General features: G+C 41.3%; 1 protein-coding gene across 3 annotated transcripts in view; it reads right to left on the reverse strand.

Moving 5' to 3' along the window:
- Positions 1 to 26,498, reverse strand: part of FAM184A (family with sequence similarity 184 member A) — a 106,924-nt gene that overhangs the window by 63,195 nt on the left and 17,231 nt on the right. For 2 of the 3 annotated variants that reach the window (XM_040965234.1, XM_040965233.1), the window contains exons 1-2: positions 1,352 to 2,230; positions 227 to 362 (exon numbers count right to left, since the gene is read on the reverse strand). In XM_040965234.1, the coding sequence (XP_040821168.1) occupies positions 227 to 362; positions 1,352 to 2,161 (946 nt within the window). In that variant the 5' untranslated portion in view covers positions 2,162 to 2,230. Of the gene's footprint in view, positions 1 to 226; positions 363 to 1,351; positions 2,231 to 26,498 lie in introns of those variants that run through there. The other variant, XM_040965232.1, reaches the window with a different exon arrangement.

Here is a 26,498-nt window from a genome sequence, read left to right on the forward strand (position 1 = left end):
TTTCCAGGCCATTAGCAAGGAGGTGAATTGGATGTAAAGCAGCCAGGGCTTGAACAGATGGCCATATATGAGCTATCAGCACTGCAGGCAGAGGATCCGCATGCTATAGTACCATGCCACCTGCTCCCTGCCCTCCCAAAACTTCTTAAACCTTACAAGACAAATTTTGAGTGAACAATGTTAGTTTAAGTCAGGCATTATAACAAAAAAGTATAGTCAGACATACTAGCTTTGAGGACAAGATCTGAAGCTTGCTGTTGCAAACGTTCTCTGGCAGCTGCAAGCTCACTTTCCACTTCCTTGTGCTTGCTTAATAAGGCCATTTCTCCCTCCTTGGCATCATCAAGCTGTTTTTGAAGGACCTAAGAAACATTAGATAGCCATTATTAAAATGCAAGAATGATATCATGCTGAAGAGTTCACTTAAGTTATAAGCATTCACTTTCTCTTGTTCAAAATTCCCACTCAAATATTCTGCGACTTAAATCTGTAAGTACAGAGTTATTTCAAAAGTTTGTGAAAAACACAATTTTAAAATTACGTTTTTGGTGCAAAAAAAATTTGAAAGCCATAGCTTTTTCATATATGCATTTTCCATGGACTTTATGAGGACCCTATGTATGTACTGGTGACAATTATAAGTTAATTTTATCACGAGTTTAGTCACCCAACCAGGAAAGACTCTTCTGTCCTTTCAAATCCATTCTAATCACACACAGATTTTCAAAACATAGCTATTGAATTTTTTATGACAGCAAAACAAAACTTGGAGAAAATCTGGACTTTTTTTCAGACTTGTGTCACATCTCTACTAAGGTTTATAAAGTAGCCAGCATTTTGTTTGATGTCTGAATATCAGTGGGTAAACCATTATTTCTGAAAGAAATTAATGAAATACTCAGCTCAATATTGTAACTTTCATAAGCCACTTATCAAAGCACTATCATTTTATTTAAGTAACACCAAAACCCTTTCCTAAACAACCATCAAGGTTACAGCTTATATTCTGGGGCCTTTAACATCTGAAATTCAGAGATAAAATGATTCCCTCATTGATTTTTCTCACAAAAGTAGGAAAAGGGAAAGTGAAAAAACAAAATTTCCAGGGTTGGGAATAGAATAGAGCTAATCCTAAACCCACAAGACTGCTCTCTAGTCCATAAAATGAATAGGAAGAGTTCTGAAAAAGTTCATGGAAAATTAAACCATTAACTTTGGCGCACACATTTTTATCATGCATGGCCGGGTTTTTCACAGTCTGCATTTTTCACGCACCTTTAGAAGAGCCTTCAGGTGTCCTAAGAGCACACTCTGGAAAGCCCGGATGCTGTACACACCCCTCTGTGCTTACCTGGACATTGTTCTCGGCTGCAGCGAGAGCCACCTGAAGCTTCTGGCATTTGTCCAGAAGACTCCCAGCTTCATCCTGTACCATTTGCAACTCTGTCTTTAGTTTTCCTATGGTTTTTCGTAACACGGCTTCCTGTCCTTGAAATTCCTTTCTAAGCTCAGCTTCCTTTTCTTTGCTAGCCTGCAGGCTTTCTGCTGTAAAGAGCTGTGACCTTTTCAGTGTATCGAGCTCCCGTTCATAAAAGCACTGAGCTTTACTAAGCTTGCCTTCATAATCTTCAATCAGCTTTTTCTTCTCCAGCCGCAGCTCCTCTAGTGTTCTGTTTAAGGCCTCCACCTCCACCCTGTGTAGCTCCTCAGCCTCCTCCTGCCCTTTGTTCACCAAGACACCGTGATCCTGCTGGGACTTCAGCAGCTCCTGGATCTCCCGTCTGTGAGCTGTTCGCAAACCTTCCAAGGCCAGGCGTTTGTCTTTTTCAAACTGCACTTGAAGCTGTCCAAAGCTCCGTAATCTTTCTTCAAACTTTCTTCTAATCTCTTCGACCTCTCGGGACATGGTGACTATGCGCTGGACGTGCTGGGCTTCAGCACAAAGTTGCATGTCTTCCACTCTGTGCTTATATGCTTCAAATTCTGTCAGAGCCTGCTGCTTCATTTTGATGTGATCCTCTAAGGAGGCCTCTAAAACCTGAATCTTCCTCTTCAGGTCTAATTCCTCTGTTACTTTGCTTTTATACTGCAATATTTTTTCCCTTGTCTCTGCAAGAATTTGTTGGATTTCTTCTTCATGTGCATCTTTGAGGGCTTGCATTGCAGATTCATGCTCATCATTTTTAGTATTCAAAGCGTATATCACCTACATGGATTTGAAGAAGGGGGGATTAAGTAAACCATATCATTTTTCAATTGTATTAATTCTTTTATTTGGATTGTTTGACTGTAGCTTTTCTGAGATGCAATCAGACCAAAGTCAAAAAGATTAAGAGTAGCAGGGAAACAGCTGCCTTGTCACAGCTACTCCTTTCCATGGAGCAACGTCCATGGGCAATGATGTACACAAACCACGTGCTTATCTACAGCTTCTCTGTTTTCATTTTTGTTTTGTGTGTATGTCAGATGTTCAACTCCAACCATTTCCCTGATGAGCTAATGCAGACACCATGGAGGACTACTTACATTTTTTCAATTTAAGCTTTAAGGTAGCTGATAAGCCAAGAAATTCTAGCAACTTCCAATTCTTGTCCCACCAAGTCAACAGTGAAACAAGCCTGCATGAAGTATGTGTATATAAGAGACACTTCCCCCCAGTTTCTGACTTACAACTTTTAAGGTCTTTGCAACTGTCTGAGTAACAAGATCATCCAACACAGGATTCCTAAATACCTTGCAAGTTCCTATAGGAAATTTTCCTCCAATGAAATTACTCTTGATCATCTGGATCATGGAAGTCTCAGGATGGGAGCTGGTTTCCACAGGAATCAACCACGTAACTACAGGGCTACAGCTTTGCACACCAAGGAGAAGAGAGGCTAGAAGTTGCACAGGTCATTCATGGCCAATGATTGAGACAATCATACCAATATAACACTACCTCGATTAAAACCCCCAAGTACAGGGCCTTCTGAGCTTCCAGAATCCTGAACATGGAGGTGCTGGGAAGGTATTTTGCCCAGGTACAATATGGGGCTCCATGACTCTGCCAATAGACCTTGATCTATGTGACTCTTCCATCTGGTTGTTCACCCACATCTTTTTTGCTATCCTTTAAAACAAATAACTAAATATATTTCTCTGAGCTCTGTGGACTGTTCTAGCGAATTAACTGAGCCCAAGAAGGGGATGTAGGAATCTCTGACTTATAGCCCACTGGTCAGAAGTATATTTGAAATGGGGTATGACTTGTTGGATGCAGACCTTAACCTGTGGGAGTGTACACTAGCTCCAAGTACAGCACCAGAACTGAATTACGACACTCAGTTGGTATACTCTGAAAACTAGCTATTGGATAAAACTTGAACTCAATTTGATGATGACTGGTAAAGTGGTCTCTGTTGTATTGAATGTAAGAACAGAAAAAAACACACATGCAATTTTCCTATCTTAAATATCCACTGACTAAAGAAGCCAACTAGCCAGAGATGCTCATTTGCCAGAGCAGCCACAGCATAGGTGGCACAGACCACAGGCCTTGCAGAGCACTTCAGCACCATCCCCGTTCATCACACTAATCACATGGGGGGAAAAGACTTCAAAGAACAGAAACCAAGGAAGAGAGGCCAAGTCACACATCCAGCACTTTGCTCCAAATAACCATTTTGAGCAGGACTAGTCTGTGATGGGATTCCACATTCATGAGAAGAGGGTAGTTTGTGAGCTTTCCCTTCTCAACAACTTATTGAAACACTCTTCTGTTTTTAATATTTCATTTCCCTCACGCCTTTGAAGAGTCTACTTAAGTCCTGCCTTATTCCAGAGGAATCACTCACCCATCACCTTCATTTCCTTATCATCCATCACTCACTCAGGAAAATCACTCCATGTTTAATTAAATTCTGGAGGACTTAGTGTCAAGGTTGGAAGATGTATAAAAGAATTTGAAAACAATCTAGGAAAAGAAACTGAACCTGTAATGTGTCAAGGTTGGAAGATGTATAAAAGAATTTGAAAACAATCTAGGAAAAGAAACTGAACCTGTAAGAGCATGACAGCACCCAAAGGGTGCACAAGTACTTAAAGGTAAAGCTAAATGGACCAGTGGTTGGAATTAAATTAGAACAGGATTAAAGGAAAGTAAACAGAACAGCTGACTATGGCGGATCAGTGAACTACTTGCCTAGTTTTATTGGAGCTCAGGTATGTCCACTTGTTTCTGTATTGCCTGCAGCTGATACCCCTCTCCAATAGCAGATTTCTGCAAGCCACCTACTGAGCTAGCATGGCAGCCAATAACCAGAACAATAAAACATCTGAACTTGCACTAACATTGTTTACTCTCTATTAAATGGTCCAGGATTCTTCCACTATGACTCATGCACTGAGAAATTAAATTATGTTATTCTCAAAGCACAGAGAAGAAATATGTCCATCTGTATCCTGACCATATAATTGGTATCCTCTAATTCTACAAACTTCAAAAGAAACAATAAAAAGATGCCAAGATAAATGATAAATTAAGACTGCTCTCATAAATGATCCCTTAAAATACATCATTAAGTTGTAATACTTTAAAATGCTACATAACAAATTTCAAGTTAAGCTTAACAGCAAATGCTGCTTCCCAATTGTTTATTTTTCTAGATAATTATAAAGATAACCATTAATCATAGTACCTTTCTATGATTATTACTTATGTTAACATCATTTAAAAACCCTTAGACTCTTTGAACACACAGAAAATATAACTTGAAGTAGCAGAACTTTACCCAAACTGAATTTTTCTAACCTTCTTGTATTGCCCTAAGCTTTAGGTTTCTTAAATAGTCAGTATTCTACTTATTCTATTCCAATGATATCACTGTTATAGGATTAATGCATCACTGAAATTTGATTCTTTTTATAAAGAGTTATATTTTTAAAATTTATTTGAAAGGCAGAATTACAGAAATAAAGGGAGAGACGGAAAGAGATTTTCCATCCACCGGTTCACTGTCCAGCTGGCTGTAGGAAACCGGATGGCAAGGACAGAAGATAGGACTCAAACAGATACTGATGAGAAGCCAGCACCGCAGGCAGCAAGCAGCTTAATGTACTGGGCTGCAACAATGGTCTCTGAATTTTAAAAAAATGTTATGTAATCATTTCTCAAAACATACAAAACACTAAGACACAGGGTTTTTTTTAATGTATAATTTATTTACAGAAGACTGAGGTTTATTTTAAAAGGAACTTCATCTATGAAATTAGCTACTATTCTCCAAATAGGTAAAAAAACTCACTAAAATCTCTTTTCATCTTACATTTTATCAGATACTAAGAGACATTTGCAGTTTTTGTGGAATTATGAACATTCACAGAATGTAAAAAAATTCTGGAGTCATTTCAGAGTCTTTTCATAGTACCATTATATTCCAATAATGCATAATTGAACCTAATATTTCATGGTGGCTAAGCAAGAGTAGTTTTTACTTTTTCTATGAGCAATTTACTTTAGATTGTAGTTTTAAAAAATGATTCTTAAGTTTTTTTTTTTAAAGTAGTTTCAGCATCTGGACAGAACTGTATCTTCCAAAATTTGTACACTGAAGCCTAAAACTCCAAATGCGATGCCTTCAGTGGTGTGGATGGGACCTCTAGGAGGGCCACATTTAGATGGGATTATCACGGTCGACCTCTGAGGGATGGATTGCTGCCCAAGAGCTTCCCTCTGCACTCTGCCGTTAGAACACATCAAGAAGGCAGCAGCATCTGAGTCGGGAAGACATCCTCTCTGGCAGACGAAATGGCTGGGGCCTTGATCCTGGACTTCCTGGCCTGCAGACTATGAGAAGTAATTCCTATTGTTCAAGCCATTCAGTCTAGGGGAGACCTGTTCTATCAGCATGATGCAGACTGCCAACTGATAGACTTATACTGTATAGATATGCTCCACTAACATCTAACTCATTTGTGATCAAGTATGTTCACTGTACAAGTAATAAAATACAATAGTAAGACTGTATATCTGTATACTGCAATCATTATAATTATATTCAAATATTTTGAGAATATAAACAATCCAAATATCTAGATCAAATTTTATAGCTTTCTTTAACAGTCTCAGTTTCATTCATTCTGCCTTTCAATGAAAATTAATTTCATACCAGCTATGTGCAAAGAACTATAACTGCTGCAAGAAGTATAACAGTGAACTAGCCGCACATATGCAATAAGTATTATTTATGCACTGATTTAAATCCATTTGTTCAATTAGTCAAAGTAAAGTTTAAAAAGCCAAGAAAATACAAAATGTGTCTTTGCGGGTAGTGGGAGCGAGGTGATGAGTAAAATCCTTGCACATTATCATAACCAACTTAATTTAGCCAAAACATAACAGTGAAAAAATTCCAGGCAAAAAGAATGGCAGGTGCAAAAGGCAGAGAAAGGGAAAGTACTGGATACTGTGAGAGGAAAGATGGGCCCTGCACACAGGCCACACTGCTATGATTCTTGCAGCTATTGGTTTGGATGAGATCCAATAGGGAGACATCACTGAGGATGCTTGAGAAAAACTGAGCACATGTTCGTGGTCAGAACCAGAGAGCGCGGAAGAAGGAGATCACTGGTATTTAATGTGTCGATGAGAATGAGTGGGATGGAATGAATGCAAGGTACTGGAGTTCCAGATGTGCGGGATGCGCTTTGGATAGTAGCAAAGGCTGAACAAACCTCAAGGAAAATAAGCACTGTAAGACACTGCACTCAGAAGCCACAGTTCAGAGGTAATTTTTGAGAGTGAATATTTAGTACAGTGGCAAAGACAGAAGCAAGACAGGTGGAGAAAGTGGATGAGTGGGTGGATAACAGGTGGAGAAAGTCAGGTGGCAGAGTTTTCCAAGAAACAGAAATAAAAGAAGGAAACAACCTGAGACAATTGGGATGATGTCTTCAGAAAGCAGCAAAGTCCAGGGACACACCCAAGAGAATCTCAAAATGTAACCCAGAAAAGAGTTAATAAGTCCATTGAGAAAGGTTAAAGCCAGGACCAACTGGCACAGCTGAACGAATAGCTTAGCTGGGAGCAAACTTACTGAGACAGCAAAGACTGAGATTTGAAGTGGAGAGAGAACAACATGTGCAACTCCCATCTGATTGCCTTGTAACAGGAAATCAAAGTCACCTTCTCAAAGTGCCCAAGCCATCATTAGCCCCTTTCCATTGGCCACAAATGATGCTTCTAGCCTGGTAACTCTAAATTCTTCGGGTCTACCTCACATCTCCACCTCTGGCCCATAATAATCAGGAGCAAGTGCTTCTCATCACTGTTCCCCTAAGGACATAGTTTTCCAGACAGGCTCAATTTTTATTGTTTGCTGAGGTCATAAATTCTAGACACTACATATATATTGTAAAGGCACAGAGGCACAAGAGATGGAGGGGCAGAAAGATCATCCCATTCTCTCCCATGGAGATGTATCATTCCCCAAGCGCCTGCAACAGGCAGAGTTGTGTCATGTGAGGACCAGGAACCTGAGGTCAATCCAAGCCACCCATGTGGGTGGCAGATGCCAAGTATTTGAGCCATCAACCTATTAGGGTATGCATTAGCAAAAAGCTGGAATCCAGAGTGCAGTTTGGACTAGAATCCAGGAATTCTACTATGGGACACACATATCTAAAACTGCATATGCAAAAGTCACTGTTGCCCTTTAGGGAGTGAGCCAGCAGATGGAAAAGGTCTCTCTCTTTTTCCCTCTCCCCTTTCCCTTACTTTCTTCTTGTTACCTTGTATCTCTGCCTTCCAAATAACTTGTTTAAAAAGTTACTAGTTACTTCAAAGGCAGAGGGAGAGCCCTTCTTTCTATTTACTGATTCACTCCCCTTCTGGCTGCACCAGACAAGGCTATATGCCAGGTGGAAGCCAGGAGTCCAGCACTTCTGGCTCTCTCCCATTGGTTCAGGAGCCCATGTACGGGGGCCATCCTCCGTTGCTTTCTCAGGCACATTGGCACAGAGCTAGAGGGGAGGTGGAGCAACTGAAACTTGAATGGGTGCCTATATGAGATGTCAACACCACAGCCAACAACTAAATCTACTATGGTATAAGGTGAAAAGCCTTTTAATCCAAGGTCTCACAAAATATTCAACCACATATTTAACTTCCATTAATGACTGTAGAAAGGATCTGTATGGAATTGGCAGACCATCAGAGGTTCAAGGTGAGTGGAATGGGAACAGGTGCTACCCACACAACACAGTCCAGCCCCACAGTAATTACTCCATTCCATCCCCACCTCTGTTTAATTCCTTTTGTGTTAAATTAGAAAGGAAAATCAGAAAACAAAGGCTAATCTTTGTATATTATATAATCAAAGTAATCCCAATAATAGACTTGTGTCCAAATGAAACATTTATAAGGGAGTTAATGAACAAAAGCTCATTTGGATTTACTTAAGCCAAGGGCACTATAAAACTCCAATTTTAAAAGAACTTTAAAATACAATTGCTTTGGGAAAGAACAGCCTCCAAGGATATATTTGCGGTCTATGTGTTACTATAATTATCGTTAGGAAGATCTTCTGGAAAATATTGCAAAAGTCTAAGCATGTTGGGGGTATTTCCCCATATGGTCATATAGAAGAATCTGTTTCCCCCAAAAGATTTAACTTCACTTCTGAACAGCAAAGAGAAGTTTTATTAAACACTATTACCAGGACCTACCCAGGGTTGGGGAGCCTTTTATTCTGCCAATTGCCATTTGGATATTTAAAACATCATCTGCAGGCCATGCACAATTACCAACTTAAAAATTAGCCTGCCCTAGATTTGCTGCATTTTGAGTCTCACCTGTGGTTGTCTTGGCAGGCCACACCAAGTGATTTTGCAGCCATGGGCTGGAAGGTCCCCATCCCTGACTGACACAGCGCTATCTGTGCTACCAAAACTGAACCAGAAAAATATCAACCAACAAACTTTTCATGAATATGGATGCTATTCTTTGATATATCCAATACAGCAAAGAAATCTTTAAGTGTTTTTAATCCTACCCAAACAGAATTGCTCACAATAAAATATGTACAAAATTATAGCAGGCAATTTAAGATAATCTGTACTGTCAGGCTGTCACACTGTACACAACGTGAGAAGTAGAGAGGTCCAGAAAGAAGGAGATTTATATGCAATGAATAGAAAGGCCTCCAGGACATGGCCAGTCGCAGGGAACTGTGTGGAACACGGCCTGAGTTAAAGACACATGATAGGAAGGATTTGGGTGGTTGGTTTGCTTTGATCATCCTCAGCAGAAAGAGCAAAGGTGCCAGAGAAAGCCGGTTAACCTTACAAAGCTGACGGTGATTAACATCGTCCCCGAAATTTAATTTGGAAAATGGGTCTTCATAGTAATTTTAACAGATTTGGAATCTATTTTTATTTTTCTGCTTATGCGTCCACAACGGTGTTGGAAGACAATTCTAAAACATTTTTCCCAACTTTAGACATTTCTCTGTTTAATTGATTTTATTAGTGATGATGTTTCCATAGTAGATCGGGGCAGGAAGAGTTTAGGATTGGGGGTAGTGGATGAGACCCTTGTTTATACATTTTCTTCTTCTTCTTCCCATATATGGGGGAGAGGGAGTACGCAAGAGGAGAAACCACGCCTAGTCGCCCAACCGCCACATTACCCTGGAGGTTGGGAACTGTCACTCAATGTCACCACAAGTTCCCCATTCCCCATTGTGGAGCATTTTCTGAGGGTTCTATTCATGTGTTTTTGATGGTTCTGAAATGCTGCTGACATCACTGCTCCACGGATGAGGAAATCTTTCCAAGGTCAACTGGCTATCTGTCACAGCCCACCTCTGAGTCTCCTTTGGCCCAGAAATTTGCTGATTTAGACATCTGTTATATCAAGATACATCTATTGCCAATTGCACATCACAGTCTGATACAATTTTCCTCCTTACCAGTAGATAAAAGAATGATGCACCTTGAAAATTAGTCATTTCTATGAGTTAAGAGTGCACAAACTACTAGGAATAACTGATGAATTGTGGGACTCAGGGGCAAAGAGGTCATTAAGTCAATAACATGGTGACTAACAGTCAAGGTCACTGGGTTACTGGTGGCGAGCAAGATGGCGGCCAAGGACAAAGCCCTGAGCATGAACCAGGGCAGGGGTCACATTGTTTCAAAAAAAGACTGATTGGCCAAGGCCATTTCACTCACCTACCCCTGACCTATGGGAGGTGGCTTCTGCAATCATGCTCCTAGTAATTGGCTCCTAGTTTCTCCCCTCCTGGTATTCCTGAAATTCCTGGGCAGAGGCTATCCCTTACCCTATATAAGGACTTGAATTTCCCCAATAAATCGGAACTGCTTAGACAGAACCCCTGTCTGTGTGTTTGTCTCTCGCAAAGGGCAGCAGTCTCACCTCCTCCAGCAACGGGGTACTAGAAGAATCTGTGGAGAAGACCCCGCAATGAAAGTATTATGTTGAAAACAGAATGTGACAAACTATGCAATCTACAAATACACTGACCATGCTCCTGGCTCACAAGGAACACAAGAGATCTGTGTCCACAGCAGGGAAAGAGGCAGGGACATGTCTAAATGGTGTCTTCATGGAAAGTTGAGATTCCAAACCAGAGATCAAATGTAAAGGCAAAAGTGTGACAGAAACAGTGTGTGGGGGCTGGGGAGGGAGACTGGCCAGGAATCAGGAGTGAGCAGTCAAGAGGGAACCAGACAGAACCAAAAAACAAGCCATGGTGGGTGCCTGTGCAAGTACTGCCTTCAGTGCTTGTTCACCCACACGTGTGTCAGTCAACAAGTGAAGACTGGTGGATAGTGTAACAACCAGAGCTGCTGTTGTAGGGTACCGAGTCCAACTGCCAGCTGCAAGGCCGGCACTGCAGAACAGAGTGCCAGCTCGAGTTTAGCCTGCTTGCCTTCCTATCCAGCTCCCGCTAATGTACCAGGGCCCTGCCACCTGCCTGAGAGACAGACAGGATTCCAGGCACCTGGCATCCGCCTCTCTCAGTCCTAGCTATGTGGGCATCGGTGGGATGAGCAAACAGATGAAACATATCTTTTTTTCCTCTCTGCTCCTCTCACATTATGCCTTTCTGATTAAATAATTAATCAGATAATTAATATTAATTTTTTTTCTTTTTGACGTTACCATCCTCCCAACCCTCTAGCCTTGAAGTAGTATGAGCAGTCAGCAACTAATGTTTACATCCTCGTTTTCTACTTCTCCCTATTCATCCTTCACCACCCACTCTGCAAGCCCTTAAGGATAACCAACACATTGTGACTGCTCAGCCCCTTCATGCCTTCTCTTCCCTTCTACCAGTCACCCTTAGATCAAGCCACCCAAGTCGTATTTGTTACATCACTTTATGCACTTAATTTTGTAGGATTTTCCCAAGTGCCTCATCTTTTATGACAACAAAGACATCCAGGGAGAGAGAGATCGTCCATCCACTAGTTCACTCTCCAAATGGCCACAACAGTCAGAGTTGGACCATTCTGAAACCAGAAGCCAGGAGCTTCCTACAGGTCTCCCAAACAGGAACAAAGACCCAAGGACTAGGCTGCTGGGGTCCGTGATGGATGTGGAAGACAGAAAGGTGTGTAGAGTATTGTTCTATTGCAGGCAAGGCGGTAAGGAACTTCCCGCTGTGTGGCAAGGCCCGGCGGATGTCTCTACAACACCTGAATGCAGCTCTGCCTCCCTTTGCATGGACACCGGACAACCCCATTGAGATTTCTGTAATCTATTTAGGCATTGTCTGCCTCTGCGGAGTTACTGTTAAATATCAATGGGAGCTTAGAAGCTGATGTTGCTCTTGCTGCTTTTTAGCCAAAAAGCTGTTACTGCTGTTACAGCTGCATCCTGTGGCAATATGCTAATCAAGGGTGCTAACTCCCCTTTTGATCCTATGCTAATCAAGGGTGTTCTGTCTTCAGGTGTAGTGGTAATCTATCCTTCCCCCTTTCTTTGATCTTTTAGGTCCCTTCCTTCCTAGACTGTCTCAAGACCAAGCTGTAGAATGAGAATTGTGGTAGGAATGTGTTACTGATTCATATGCACCATCTATTGAAAACTTTTTCCTAGCCTTAGGTGAAACAAACGGCAGAGTTATCTTTAGAAACACCCACTTGACCATGACGTAAAAAGTCTGAGCCAGAGTTTGACTGATTTTGTATAAATAAAGCGGACAGCTTTTGTGCGTCGTCCATTATGATGATGAAGTCTTAGTGGTCCATCTCTTTCTTTCTTTGCGCCTCATCCACGCACCCTTCGCGAGTTCCGAACTCAGCTGGAGCTGGACTCCAGCACTAGGCCATCCTCCACTGCCTTCCCAGGCACACTAACAGAGAGCTGGATCAGAAGTGAAGCAGCCGGAGCCTGAACTGGAGCCCGTGTGGATTGTCTGCACTGTAGGCGGGCATCTTTACCCACTCTGCCACAGCACCAGCCCCCACTGTGTTTCACACCACTAGATACATTCTATTCTATTCATGGTGGTTTTCCTAATCCTAGTGCGATGACTCAATTTGCTCCTGTACTCATCTCACTGGATACCATTCGTCTTTTATCCTAGCTTACACAACTGTTATTCCTCCTTCAAAAGTATCACAAGGCTTGTTTCCTTTTGAAAGTCACAGTCATAAACAAAAACCTACACAAATACCTTTCTTACCAGCTCTCCAAAGCTTCTGCTCTAAAATCTGTGCCTGGGACCTAAACGTGCTCTTAGTGCCTGTTCTATGGTTATTGTTCCTCTACTGTTTATATATGTAAATCCTGTCCCTATAGTCAGCATAAAACGTCACCTACTGAGTAAAGGAAATAATCTTTCTCTTGCTAGTCTGACACATACACATTGAATCATAATAATTTCAGATAAAAAGTTACATAGGAAATTAATAATAGTCATTATCTCAATCATTCTATTCTTGATTTTACTTTTAATGTTACTGTGTTTCTTAACCATTCTAGAATTCATTAACAAAATGCCTTATTTTTTTTAAAGATTTATTTATTTTCATCGCAAAGTCAGATATGCAGAGAGAAGGAGAGACAAAGAGAAAGATCTTCCATCCACTGATTTACTTCCCAAGGGACTGTGATGGCCAGAGCTGCACCAATCCAAAGCCAGGAACTTCCACTGGCTCCACGTGGGCTGCCCACGTGGGTGCAAGGTCCCAAGGCTTTGGGCTGTCCTCGACTGCTTTCCCAGGCCACAAGCAAGGAGTTGGATGGGAAGCTGGGTCATGAGGATTAGAACCAGCCCCCATATAGGATCCTGGTTCATTCAAGGCAAGGACTTTAGCTGCTAGGCTACTGTGTTGGGCCATAAAATGCCTTATTTTGAAAAAAAAATCTAAAGAAGTAGCATTGAATTTGACTCTCCTATATGGACAGCATCATTTTTAAATAGTTTCTTTACAATGGGTCATTTGAAAGATTTCAAAAGTCTATTTGTTTACTTACTTGTTTGTTTATTTTTAAAGCCAGAGGGACAGTGACAGAGATCTCTCACCTGATTCATTCCCCAAATAGCTCAGACTATACCAGGCCAAAGCCAGGAACCTCAGCAGCTCAACTGGGCTTCCCAAGTGGGTAGCAGAGACTTAGCTACTTGTACCATAAGCTCTTGCCTCCCTTGGCATGCCCTGACAGAAGCTGGAAAAGGCAGTAGAACCAGGGCTCACATCCAGGCCTGCCAATACGGGATACAGGTACCTCAAACAGCAGCCTAACTGCTACGCCAGCTGCTACTGGAATATACAATTTTTGGCATCAGCTAACTAGTTTACTCTGTCAGCATTACCATTTATCTGAAAAACAAAAACCTACACTACTAAGTAAAATAAAGCTATTAAAACTGTGTCTTGCCTTTCAGAATAAAAACAAAATATTTCTAAAAAAAGGTACAAGACAGTTTTAAAATGTCAATAAGATAGGCTAACTATGGCGATATACATTAATTTGGAATACATAAAAACAATGCACTCAATAGCATTAGCAAAACAATTTCCATTCTTGTTTTATATTACAGAAGATACTGATACTATGTTTCGAATTTCAATATTTACTTTAAAGGTCAGAAAGACAAGGATGTCAAAACAACTGCTTTCTCCTTTTGAAAAAGAGCAAGGGAAAAAAAAGTCATTTTTCTATCTTGAATAAAATCAAAAGGCAAAGAATGGCATTAAGCTGACACCCCTGGACCCAGCACGCCATCTCAGGACTCCGGCGCAAGTTCCAGCTGTTTAACTTGCCATCCAGATCCTTGCTGATACACCTGGGAAAACAGTCGAAGGTGGCTTATTTGGGCCCCTGCCACCCACATGGAAGAGCTGGCTGGTGTTCCTGGCTTCTGACTTCAGCCATGGTCCACACCTGGCCTTTACGGCTCCTTGAGGAAGGAATATGGGTAGAGGATCTCATTCTCTCTCTCTTTCTCCCTTCCTGTAACATCTTCTAAAAAGGCAAAGGATTATTAACCAAGCCACACAAAGAACTCTTAAAATTTAACAAGAAAATGAATAACCTGATTTAAAAGGAGAGAAGACACCTTGCCAAAGAAGCCACACCGACAGCAAAGTCTATAAAAAGATGTTCAACACCATTTGTCATTTGCAAATTAAAGTAACCCTGGGAGGCTAATGTTGTGGCACAGCAATGCCAGTTCCCCATAAGAGCTTAAGTTTGAGTCCTGATGCTCCAATTCTGTCCAGCTATCTGTTAATGAGCTGTGAAAGCAGAAGATGGTCCAAGCACCTTGCCTTCTGTACACATGTGGGAGACCTGAATGCAGTTCTAGATCATGGATTTATTTTTTTGGCCTGGCCCAACTCTGGCGATTGTGGCCATTACAAAAATAAACCTCTCTTTCTCTCTGTCTGTCTCTATTTCTGCTTTTCCCTCTCTATATAATCCCATTTCACATAAATAATTATTTTGACAACAACAACAAAACAACAACAAAAAATGCAGTGATATAACTACCATACATATATTATACAGCCAAAATCGAAACACGGACAACATCAAATGTTAAGGAGGCTGTGCAGCGGAAACTCTCAACTGGCGGCGGCAGGAAGCGCACGGGCATCCAGGGAGTCGGGCTAGCTCTTCCTTACAAAATGAAACATATTCTCACTATAGAACATGGCAATCACACTCGTTGGTATTTACTCAAATCAAAAACTGAAAAACATGAATGTTCATGGCAGTTTTATTCAAAATTTTGAAACACACAGGGTGGCCTTCAGTAGGTGAGCAGATAAATACAAAAAAAAAAACACCTAACATCTATACAGATGATGGGATATTGTTCAATGCCAAACATAAGCAGTTTTATCCAAAATTTTGAAACACACAGAGTGGCCTTCAGTAGGTGAGCAGATAAATACAAAAAAAAACAAAAACAACTAACATCTATCTATACAGATGATGAGACATTGTTCAATGCCAAACATAAATGGCTATTGGGCCGTGGAGGAAACTTAAATGCTTACTGTTAAGGAAAAGAAACCAATTAGTGAAAGCTACATGATGTATGATTCCAAGTAGCTGATGTTCTGGAAAAGAAGAAACTGTATAAATGATAGAAAGGATCAGAGGATGGCAAGGACTAGCAAGGAAGGCAGGTGAGACAGAGCACAGTGGATACTCACGGCCATCACACTGACCTACAGGATACACCACGGTGGACACCTGTCATTATACACTTGTCCAAACTCACAGCCTATTCAACCCCAAGAGCGAAGCCCACTCCACATCAGTCACTCGGTGGCAAGGATGCGGCACTGTGAGTCACTGATCCTCACAAAGGCACCACATTTGTGGAGGGTTACCTCTAAGGAGGAACAGGAACTCTGGATTTTCCACCAAAGAAAGCAGGGTAACCACAGATAATGTTAATGTACTAAAATGTAACGTTGGATTTTGAAGTTTTTTTCCATGAAGAAATATTAAAAGTTTGAGAAGATAGTTATATTTATTCTGAGTGGATATTACATAATGTATACATGTACCAAAATATCCCATAAATAGTATAATTTTTTATGGTTGTTAAATCTTTTCAGATAAAAACATTTGTCCAAAATTTTGCTGTGAATTTAAAACTGCTCTAAAAAACAAATCTACTGAGAAAAGTTTGCATTCTAAACAATGAATTTGTAGTTAGCCCCTCCCCAACCCTCAGATCCGGATGTCAATGGCAGGCTTTATGAGTCTCTGGTAATAGAGTTAAAAATTTTCTGGAGAAAATGGACAACCAAAAGAAAATCTCTATTCATACTGACACTTGGACGTGTACAATTTTTTTAAAAGTCTCATGGGCTTTCAGTTTCCACCTAGGATATAAAAAGACTGAAGCGGCGCTGTGTGCTCCACCTAACAAATGTCAAATAGCCTAAAAATCACACATTTTCTCGAGCCTTTCACAGAGCTGAGATTATAATACCACTTACTGGCCTTCAATCTAAGAAAGCATCCAAGGACAGACAGGACACTAGCATTAGCATGTCTGTGGCAGAGCACAGAAGGAGAGTAAGGATGTCACTGAGGTAGGCAAGAAAATTTTTTTGACAAATTGCTAAAGGTAGAATACAGGCAAGCGTGAGAATATAAAACCCAAGGAAACCACAGACACAATGGAGTGTGGCAACTCACAGCATCTTTCCTACGATCCCGGTAGGGGGTCACAAAGAAAACAATATCCTGGACGGAGGACCACAGAAAGTTATCTTCGGCAAGGCAGGTCTCCCACTGCAGGCAAAGCAGAAAACTCTACCCAGATCCTTCTCATCTAGGAAACAAAGCTAGGGCAAGGACAGCCAGTACTCTTCTGCAACCTTGCTCTACCTCTGGGAACACATGAAAACCTATGGAAGCTGGGTACAAAGGGGCAGGAATCCACAGGATATAAATGCAAGCAAAACACACCAAAATTTGTGGACTGCAGATACATCAGGGTCTGGCCAACTCGCTCTGCAGCCTGATGTATAAATAAAGTACACAGCCATGCCCATTAATTTATATATAGTTTTTAGCTGCTCTCTTAATACAATGGTATAGACCTGCTGAAAAAGATCACAAATCATTACCTAAGTCCTACCTCAAGAAGCCAGAAAAAGAAGAGTAAACTAAGACAGCTAGCAGGCAGAAGAAAACGATGTAGAGATAAATGAAATACAGACTAAAAATAATAGAGAAAATGAATGTAACTAAAAGTTGCTTCTTTCAAGTGATGGACAAAACTGACAAATTTTAGCTAGAATAAGGACATCTAGTTTCATGACTGCTTTCAACACTTCACTAAAAGTCCTATAAAAGCACAATTAGTCAAGAAAGAGAAATACAGGCATACTTCCGAACTGGAAGCAAAACCAACCATATCCGCAGATAACATGGTTATGAGCAAAATCCCAACGTATCCACAGGAAACTATTGCAGCTAATAATAAACTTGGCAAATTTGCAGAAGATAAGATGTCAACACATGTCAGTTTTAAAGTGGGATCGCTTCTTGGCCTTTTGGCTAGGATCAAATGTAGTTTTAAAGTGACAATGTAAAGTATGAAAAGAAAATTAAGAACATAATTTCATTTACATAGAAACTAGTTATGCTGTGCCCCAAAAACTTAACATTAAGAGTTGGTAAACGTAAAGCAAGGCCTTAATGGCCAACACACTGGAACTGTGACTAAACCTAGGCTTACCTCTACCCACTTCACAGTCTGGAAAAGGGGACAACGTCCAATATCATTAATGTATGTGCTGGCATCAGGACTCATGGAGCCTTATTTCCTCCCAACACGTGTGGTGCTGAGCTGTACAATGATGTAGATTACACAGCTGAACATCATGCATCATATATGTTCAAACAGAACAGGAATTCCAAGAACTGCATTTCTAGTGATCTAGTCCCATCTGGAACACTATAAAACACAACCTGGGCTTGTTATGAGGATCTAGTGACTTATGAGTTCTAGGACCTGTTCTTACCTCTCCACGCATTCCAAGGATTGTTTGTAATCGCCAGCAGGACAGAATGAAAGCATAAAGGCCATTTCATCCCTCATCTACTCCATGGCTCTATGATGAGAACAAAAACCTAAACAAAAGAAAGTTAGCTCCTGGGGCAATGCCGTGGTTCAAGGGCTGGAGCCACACCCTACGGCAGCAGCATCCGACAGCCGGAGTTCCAGCTGCTCCACTTTGATCCAGATCCCTGTGAGGTGCCTGGGACAAGCCGGAGATGACCAGTGTTTGGGCTCCAGAAGCCACTCCCAGGCTCCTGGCTTCTGCCTAGCCCAGTTTCAGCCTCTGCAGCCATTTGGGGAGTGAACCAGCAGGTAGAAGCTTCATTCTCCCACTCTCTTTCTCTCCCTCTTTTCCGCTCCCTCTATCTGTGAGTACATTTCAAATAAATATATAAGTAATTTTAAGAAGAAAAAGAAAATTAGTTCCTAATTACAAAGAATCTTGCAAACCTTTGGTTATTGGACATGAATAGATTAACAGAAAAAAAAAAAAAAAAAGGCTGCTCCTCTCTTCCAGCTGCCCAAACAGAAGAGACTTTCTGTGAGTTTCTCCAAACCTCTTTCTGTTGGTCTATTCTTCCATCATGGAGGAAGGGGGAAGGGATCCTGACAGGAGTTTGTGCTGTTTTTTTTTTAAAAGATTTATTTATTTATTGGAAAGTCAGATATACAGAGAGGAGGAGAGACAGAGAGCAACATCTACCGTCCGATGATTCAGTCCCCAAGTGAGCGCAACGGCCGATGCTATGCCGATCCGAAGCCAAGATCCAGGAACTTCTTCCGGGTCTCCCACATGGGTGCAGGGTTCCAAAGCTTTGGGCCGTCTGCGACTGCTTTCCCAGGCCACAAGCAGGGAGCTGGAAGGGAAGTGGAGCTGCTGGGATTAGAACCGGCGCCCACATGGGATCCTGGCGCGTTCAAGGTGAGGACTTTAGCCGCTAGGCCACACTGCCGGGCCCAGGAGTTTGTGTTCTTACAAACACTGACTGGCTCCAAGTAGTCCTTCTTACTCCTCCCTTCCAAGCAACCTACCTGAGCAAGCCAGTTACCCAGGCTGGCTTAGCTTCAGTCACATGTGGGCCTCATACAGAGCCACTCTGGTACTGTCCCCTTCCCCAGAGGGGCCACGGTTCTCCAGAAGGAGAGTCACATGTGAAGAAACTGTGAAGCAGTGACTTAGCCTAACTGGGGATCTCAGCTCCAGAGCACAACTCCGCAGGAATGCAGGAGGCCAGAGAGGAATTCAGAGGAAAGGCAGACTGCACAAACATCAAGAGATCACACTGCCTGGATCCTCAACCAGAAAGAAGGTGCACAGTAAACCACAATGAGTTAAGTAATGAGCCTGAGAAACATTTAAACTACTAAAAGATTTTCATGCTCAACTCAAACTTTTTTCATTAATATGAGAAAGCAAATCATTTCATTCATACTGCAAAAACATGGATTGGGGTCCGATGCTGTGGCCTAGTGGCTAAAAGTCCTAGCCTTGCCTTGAACACACCGGGATCCCATATGGATGCCAGTTCTGATCCCAGCAGCCCTACTTCCCATCCAGCTCCCTGCTTGTGGCCTAGGAAAGCAGTTGAGGACGGCCCAAAGCCTTGGGACCCTGCACCCATGTGGGAGACCTGGAAGGACTCCTGGCTCCTGGCTTCAGATCGGAGTAGCACCGGCCGTTGCGGTCACTTGGGGAATGAATCAATGGACAGAAGATGTTCCTCTCTGTCTCTCCTTCTCTATACATATCTGACTTTGTACTAAAAATAAATAAATCTTTAAAAATATATTTGGATTGGGGAAGATGATAAATATTTCAAGACTGGTTACACTTCAGCTTCTCTGTACCTTTGTCAACATTAATGATCCGCCTATCATGACCTCCTTTTGCCTTCTCCAGTTACTGAAAACAATCCTCAGGGAAAACTCTATGTACCATTAGCCTCTGCTTTTTACAAAAAACTCAGAATATTGGTTCAGAAACACGCAAAAAGAAAAAAAGCTTCAAGTATCTTATCTCCTCCACACCCCCAACCTCACCTTATAACTTAATCTACAGTGACATCAGCTCAGTTCCAACCTGCACTTGAGACTCAGGCTGCATGAGTTCTAACACTGTTTAGAACACATCTCTTCCACAGTTAAAATGTTCCGTCCCATATCTTTTTTTTTATTCTGTATTTCACATCTTTCCAATATATAGCTATATAAGATATTTTATATGTAAATAAGTATTAAGCAGCATTAACAAGTGATCAATCAGCACATTCACTCATGCCTTAGAAGGATCTACAGCTTAACAATAACAAGAAGACAATAATGTTCCAAGAAGGCCAGAAAATGGAAAAAATCAAACCGATCTGTGAGCAGTCTCCTGTGAATTTAATTGGTATTCTTTTGTAAGTCACTCGATTTTTTTCACGTGCACATTTAAGGATCTTTTCCTTTTGTTTGATTGAAGAGAGCTTGATCATCATGTGTCTTGGTGAAGATGGCTTTTGGTCAACCCTTTTGGGAGTTCTGTGTCCCTCCTAGATGCTGTTTCCTAATTCTTTCTCTAGATTAGGAAAATCTTCCTGTATTATTTCATTAAATACATTTATAAACCCAGTTTCTCTTTCTGCACCTTCTGGGACTCCCATAACTCTTATATTTGGTCTCTTAATAGTGTCTTTCAATTCTTGAATACTTTTTTTTGTCCTGATCCAGCTCTGCTTCCAGCTTTTTGTTTGTTTCCCCCTGATGAAAGTATCTTCCAATTCTGAGATTCTTTCTTCTGCCTCTTTCATTGTATTTTGGAGACTCTCCACTGTAATTTGCTGCACTGTATTTTTCATTTCTGATATATCAGCTTTCTTTTGACTCATTTCCTGTGTGACACATTCCTTAAATTCCTTGAATGCCTGCTTTATGTGCTTCTCCCTGTTGATAAGAAGTTTTATAACAAGTGTTTTGAATTCTGCATCTCCCATTTTCTCAATCTCTTCCTCAGCTAGCTTTGAGGTTGGCAAAGGGTTTTACTCCTTTGCAGGGGAGTTTTCAGTAATATTCATTGTGCCTTTGTCTCTTCTTTTGCTCTTGGTCATTGTACTTCTGGTTAGCAGAGTCTTCTCATTGGGGCAGGTTTCTAAGCTGTGTCACCCACAGGTCTACAATTCAATTGTACTTATTACAGTTGGCACAGAGCTCTTTGTTTGCAGTCACTAGTGCCACTCCCTCCAGCGAGTTCCAGGTCTGGGTTCTTAAGTTAGATTTCCACCATGGTATCAGTAGTCCCAGTTCCTGGCTCACCACTCTCCACTACCTGTGATAAAATGCACCATTGTCTGTACAACCTTTCTCCTACTTCTGGTTCAAGCAGTTCCCAGGATTAGGGAGACACCAGGTGTCCTAAATAGCTTGGTTGCTCGTGGTGCTAATCTTGCTGGAACCTGTTGGCCATTACGTCTGAGGGCCACATGGACCTATTTTGACCTGTACATGCCAAAATCAGTATTATTTTCCCTGTGCGACCAGTGCAATGCACTGAGCTCAGTGAATTCACTTCCAGCTCAGCATATGCACAGTTCACTGTTGTCTGTGCAACCTTAAAACCTTTGCCACACTGTACAAAATGGCGCCTGATGTGCCACTCTAGAGTTCTCTATCTGCTGGCCATCAGGTCTGAGGGCTACCCAGACCTATTTTTGGTGGAACCTGTAGGATGATACATTGTTGCAGTTCAATGAGTCTGAAATTAGTTCACTCCCAGCTCAATGCATGCACAGTCCTGTCCTATACCCTTTGCCTCCCTAAACAACTGGCATGCCCGATTCAGCTCAAGGGGGTGGCCTGGGCTGTGAAACCCACTCAGCTCCTGCACAGCGTGTCTTGGACCTGCCACCCTGTCTCTGCTCCTGCTCAAATCAAACAGACCAGCAGGACTGGCAGTTCTTTGTCTGGGTTCACCTCCTGAGCACCTTGTGAATGTCCCTTTCTACCTTGTTGTTGTTGGAGTAGTTCTGGCTGCTGGTGGAGTTCAGATCACCGTTAGCTGAATGCCGCTGGGTATAGTCACTGCAACACCACACGGTTGCGTCCACTGCTTTTCTGTGTCTGTCAGTCTCCAGGTACCCCTCTGCTGTTGTTCTGTCCTATCCTATTTCCTGGAATGTGCCCTCTTTGCTTAACACTGGCTAATGTTTCTCCATCTGCTCAAACGTGTCCTTACATTATTCTGCCATCTTGATTCTCAAAAAAAAATCAAGCCAATCTAACCTTCCAGCAGATGACTGGGACCTTGGAATGAAACCAGTTCCTTCCTACAACTTTGATTTGAAGTAGCAGCACACCAACAGCATTAATTCCTTGCCAACTTATCAAGTGAGCAAAGTCAGTACATTTATGCTTTTGTTGTATTTGAGGGAGGCCATATCAGACCCCAGAGTGGCTCTTACAATACCACAGGAATGCAGAACAGATCTGAAAAAGAGTAGCTACCACAACAACCATTATGCGGTACATCACAGGACACACAAGAAGCTCCTGTTACTGGGTGGAAAGTGAGGTAAGAAGGGAGGATTATAATGCATTATCTTGTGTGATTCCAGGGTCAAATAAGTAAGTTTTCAAGTAAAAACTTGGGTGGAAGTAAAACAAAATGAGGTGAGTCGGGCAGCAGCCACTGGAGGCCCAGTTCTCAGATCCAGTATTTGTGCCTCAGACCCAGATGCCCAAGGCTCTTCTGAGGTGCCTCTGCAGCCTTTCATATGGTGTCCTGAATTACAGAGGGCTTGGACTTGACCTTAAAATCCTCAAATCATATGTCCTCTTCTAACCCCCAACAGAACCTACTTAAATCAATTATAATTCAAGGACTGAAACTTTTAGTTACCTGTTTTAGATACAAACGCCTATATTCTAACCTTCTCATTTCCTTCTTTCACACCTAAATGTGCTGTGAAAGAATTAAAATACACAAACGTGTCACACAGAATTATTCCTTTTACACTCTTCCTCACCTGTTCCTCCCCTCCCCATGGGGCCATTATTAGATCTTATCAGCTCTATTTTCAAATACATCATGCACCTCTACACTTCTCTCTATTTCCATTGCATCTGCCCTAATGCAAGCCACCAATCACTCTGACCCTGTGGCCACTGTGGTGGTCTTTTAACTGATTTCCCTGCTTTTCCCAACACTCTGAGAAATCTCCATTCTTCACTCAGTCAAAGGAGTTACCTCAAGATGCATATCCCAGCATAACCCTTGCTTACAACCTACCAGTAGCTACCCATCACATACACACAAGAGGATAATAAATTTAAGCACTTCTTTGTGACCTTCAAAATTATACCTTATCTGGATTCCACTTTTGACCTAAACTTGCAGCCACTTTCACCAAATAAATCAACAAAAGCATGATTAGAATCAATACCAGAGACCAACATCACACAGGCAACGTGAGTTAGAGGCTTTGTATAAAACTCATGCAGAATTTGAATATCTATCTATATTTTGAGGTATCTTACCAAGGGAAAGTAACTCAGTATAATGCATCAACCAAAAGAAAGTGATAAGCATCTTTGACTGATTTCAATGCATGCCTTTCTTTATAACAGAGATACATTGAAAGAGTTTAAATAACTTAGTCTGATTTTCCCCTCGGAAATTAAAATCTGGGTCACATTCTGGATGATAAATTCAGTGTAATTAAACTAACAGACAAAAATCATCAAATAAGTGAAGTTTCTACCACAAACTTCGGAGCAGAAAAAAAACAATACAAGCCCTGGCTGAAGAGCTATTTCAGAGGTCACACACAGCAAGGCAGAACTGGTGACTGATCAAAACTTGGAGAAGGTAGTCATCCCCAGCTGTTCAATGTGCTGATGAGGCTATGGGTATCTACAAATTTTTATTTTGTTATCAACCAGGATTGATATCTCATGCTATGATTTGGATATAATTTATCCCCTCTCCTTCAAAGTTCACATACTCAAGCCTGGCCCTCAATGCAGTGGTGTCAGAACTTTTATTTCATTTGTTTTATCTTTTAAAATATCCTTTTAAAAAAATATATTTATTTACTTTTATTGGAAAGTCAGATATACACAGAGGAGGTGAGACAGAAAGAAAGATGTTCAGTCTTCTGGTTCACTCCCCAAGCAGCCATGACGGCCAGAGCAGAGCTAATCCAAAGCCAGGAGCCAGGATCTTCTTCTGGGTCTCCCACGCAGGTGCATGGTACCAAAGCTTTGGGCCATCCTCCGCTTCTTCCTCAGGCCACAATCAGGGAGCTGGATAGCAAGCAGCACTGCCAGGACACAAACCTGCATCCATATGGGATCCTGGTGCATGCAAGGTGAGGACTTTAGCCTCTGGGCCACCATGCTAGGCCTGGTGTCAGAACTTTTAAAACATGGAGCCAAGTACTAGGTAATTAGGTAATGAGGACTCTATCTCCATGAATCAATTAATGCTGGCTTCATGGAGTGATTTGGCTCTCACAGAAAGGCTGTTGTAAAGAAAGACTACCCCTATATTTACCTTCTTCTGCACATAGCTATTTCCCTCTCTGCTTCTTCATCATGTTCGAGGCCCCCCCTGGGATGCCAGCACCACTGACCTTCCATTCACTAGAACTGTAATTCAGATAAATTTCTTTACTTAGAAAATACCTAGTCTCAAGCATTTTGTTATAGCAATAAAAAAATGACTAGAACACCTTATCATTTATAGACAACTTGTATAGCCCCTCCTAAGTTACTCATTTGCTTCCTTGAATGCTGTTGCAGACAAGTTCTGCCCGGAACAGGATATAAGTCAAGCACGTCTAATTCCTGGATGGATAGCTCTGTATAACCTCCTTTCTTCTATCAGCACAGGCACTTCTCAAAACACACAGCCCTAACTTGTTTATATGAAACCTCAGTCTCATTGTGCTTAGATTATTTTTTTTCCCAATGAGCAAGGAAATATTACATTCACATGAATAACCTGATGGCAATGACATACATTCTCAGTTTGGTTTAGTGGTCAGGGGATAGGGTAAGACTTTTAAAAAACACATTAATTTCTCTCCTTTACCTTAAGGGGCACTCATGCACCCACCAAAAAAGGTCAAGAACCACCTAATGCTTCACTAAATACAAAGATAAAGGTAAATAAAATTAAACCCATAATTTAAAAAATGAAACACTATGCCAGTCTATTGTATACGAATTTTGAAATATAGGACTTGGCACGGTAGCATAGTGGCTGAAGTCCTCATCTTGCATACACCGGGATCCCATATAGGTGCAGGCTCATGTTCCAACAGCCCTGCTTCCCATCCAGCTCCCTGCTTTTGGCCTGGGAAAGCAGTTGAGGACGGCCCAAAGCCTTGGGAACCTGCACCCATGTGGGAGGTTCAGGGCTCCTGGCTTTGGATTGGCTCTGCTCTAGCCATTGTGGCCACCTGGGGAGTAAACCAACGACAGAAGATCTTCCTCTCTGTATATCTGACTTTCCAATAAAAATGAATAAATCTTTTTCAAAAAAAGAATTTTGTAATATAATAGTAGTATCCCAAATTAAATTAGAAGAGAAGGGACAATATTTTTTGGCTCCTACTTTGGCTATAAACACTTTTAGGCCTTAATCTAGTTCCCAGCAGGATCTACACACCAGTTTAATGAGACAAATATGACATTCTCCCTACTGAGAAAACCCTACTGCCATTATGGAAGGACTTGAAGAAAGGTAATTGAGTCCTGGGAAAGAAATTTAAAGTAGTAAACAGATTGTTTATAGGAAAAAATAATATTTAAGTATGAATTTCTGTACTGTTTTTTAAGAAGCTTTTAAATCTAATGTGGTAAACAACAAAGAGAAAATGTGTGCCTGCATGGAGAATTACATTTATTAATAATATCATAGCAGCAAGCAAGACCAGCTAAAAGAGTAGTAAAAATACTTACACTGCAGATTAAAGGCTGTGCTGATTCCTACCTGGAGAATGGAAAGGAAAAGGGAAATCTACTTGGTATTTCAAATGGACAATCAAAATACTTAAAAGAGAGAAATGGAACGGTTCTACTAAAGATTGATGCTAAAGCAGGTTCAGGTAGAAACACCAGGACTGAAGAAACAAACAAGATTTTAAAAAAATGTATGTCTTCATTCTTGGACATCTGATGAAGAAAATGATTAATTGTTTATATTTAGGCATGGGGCATTGAGGTGACAATGAATACCAGGTGCAGAAAACACTCCCATTAAGATGAAATGGACAGAAATTTCCTGAAGTTAACCTGGGATTCATTCTACCATCATCAGCAACATTATGCTCACCAGACTATGCTTATTTCTTGTCCAAGGACATAATTTGGCACTGAGTATCAAAATTAACTGGCTATGATTCAATCTCACACAATTAGATGATCTGTTTTGTCACTAAAACCTGCAAACATTTTCAAAGCCTA

This window comes from Ochotona curzoniae, unplaced genomic scaffold (assembly GCF_017591425.1).
Source record: "Ochotona curzoniae isolate NIBS_2020 unplaced genomic scaffold, NIBS_Ocur_1.0 scaffold_3890, whole genome shotgun sequence".
Lineage (NCBI taxonomy): Eukaryota > Metazoa > Chordata > Mammalia > Lagomorpha > Ochotonidae > Ochotona > Ochotona curzoniae.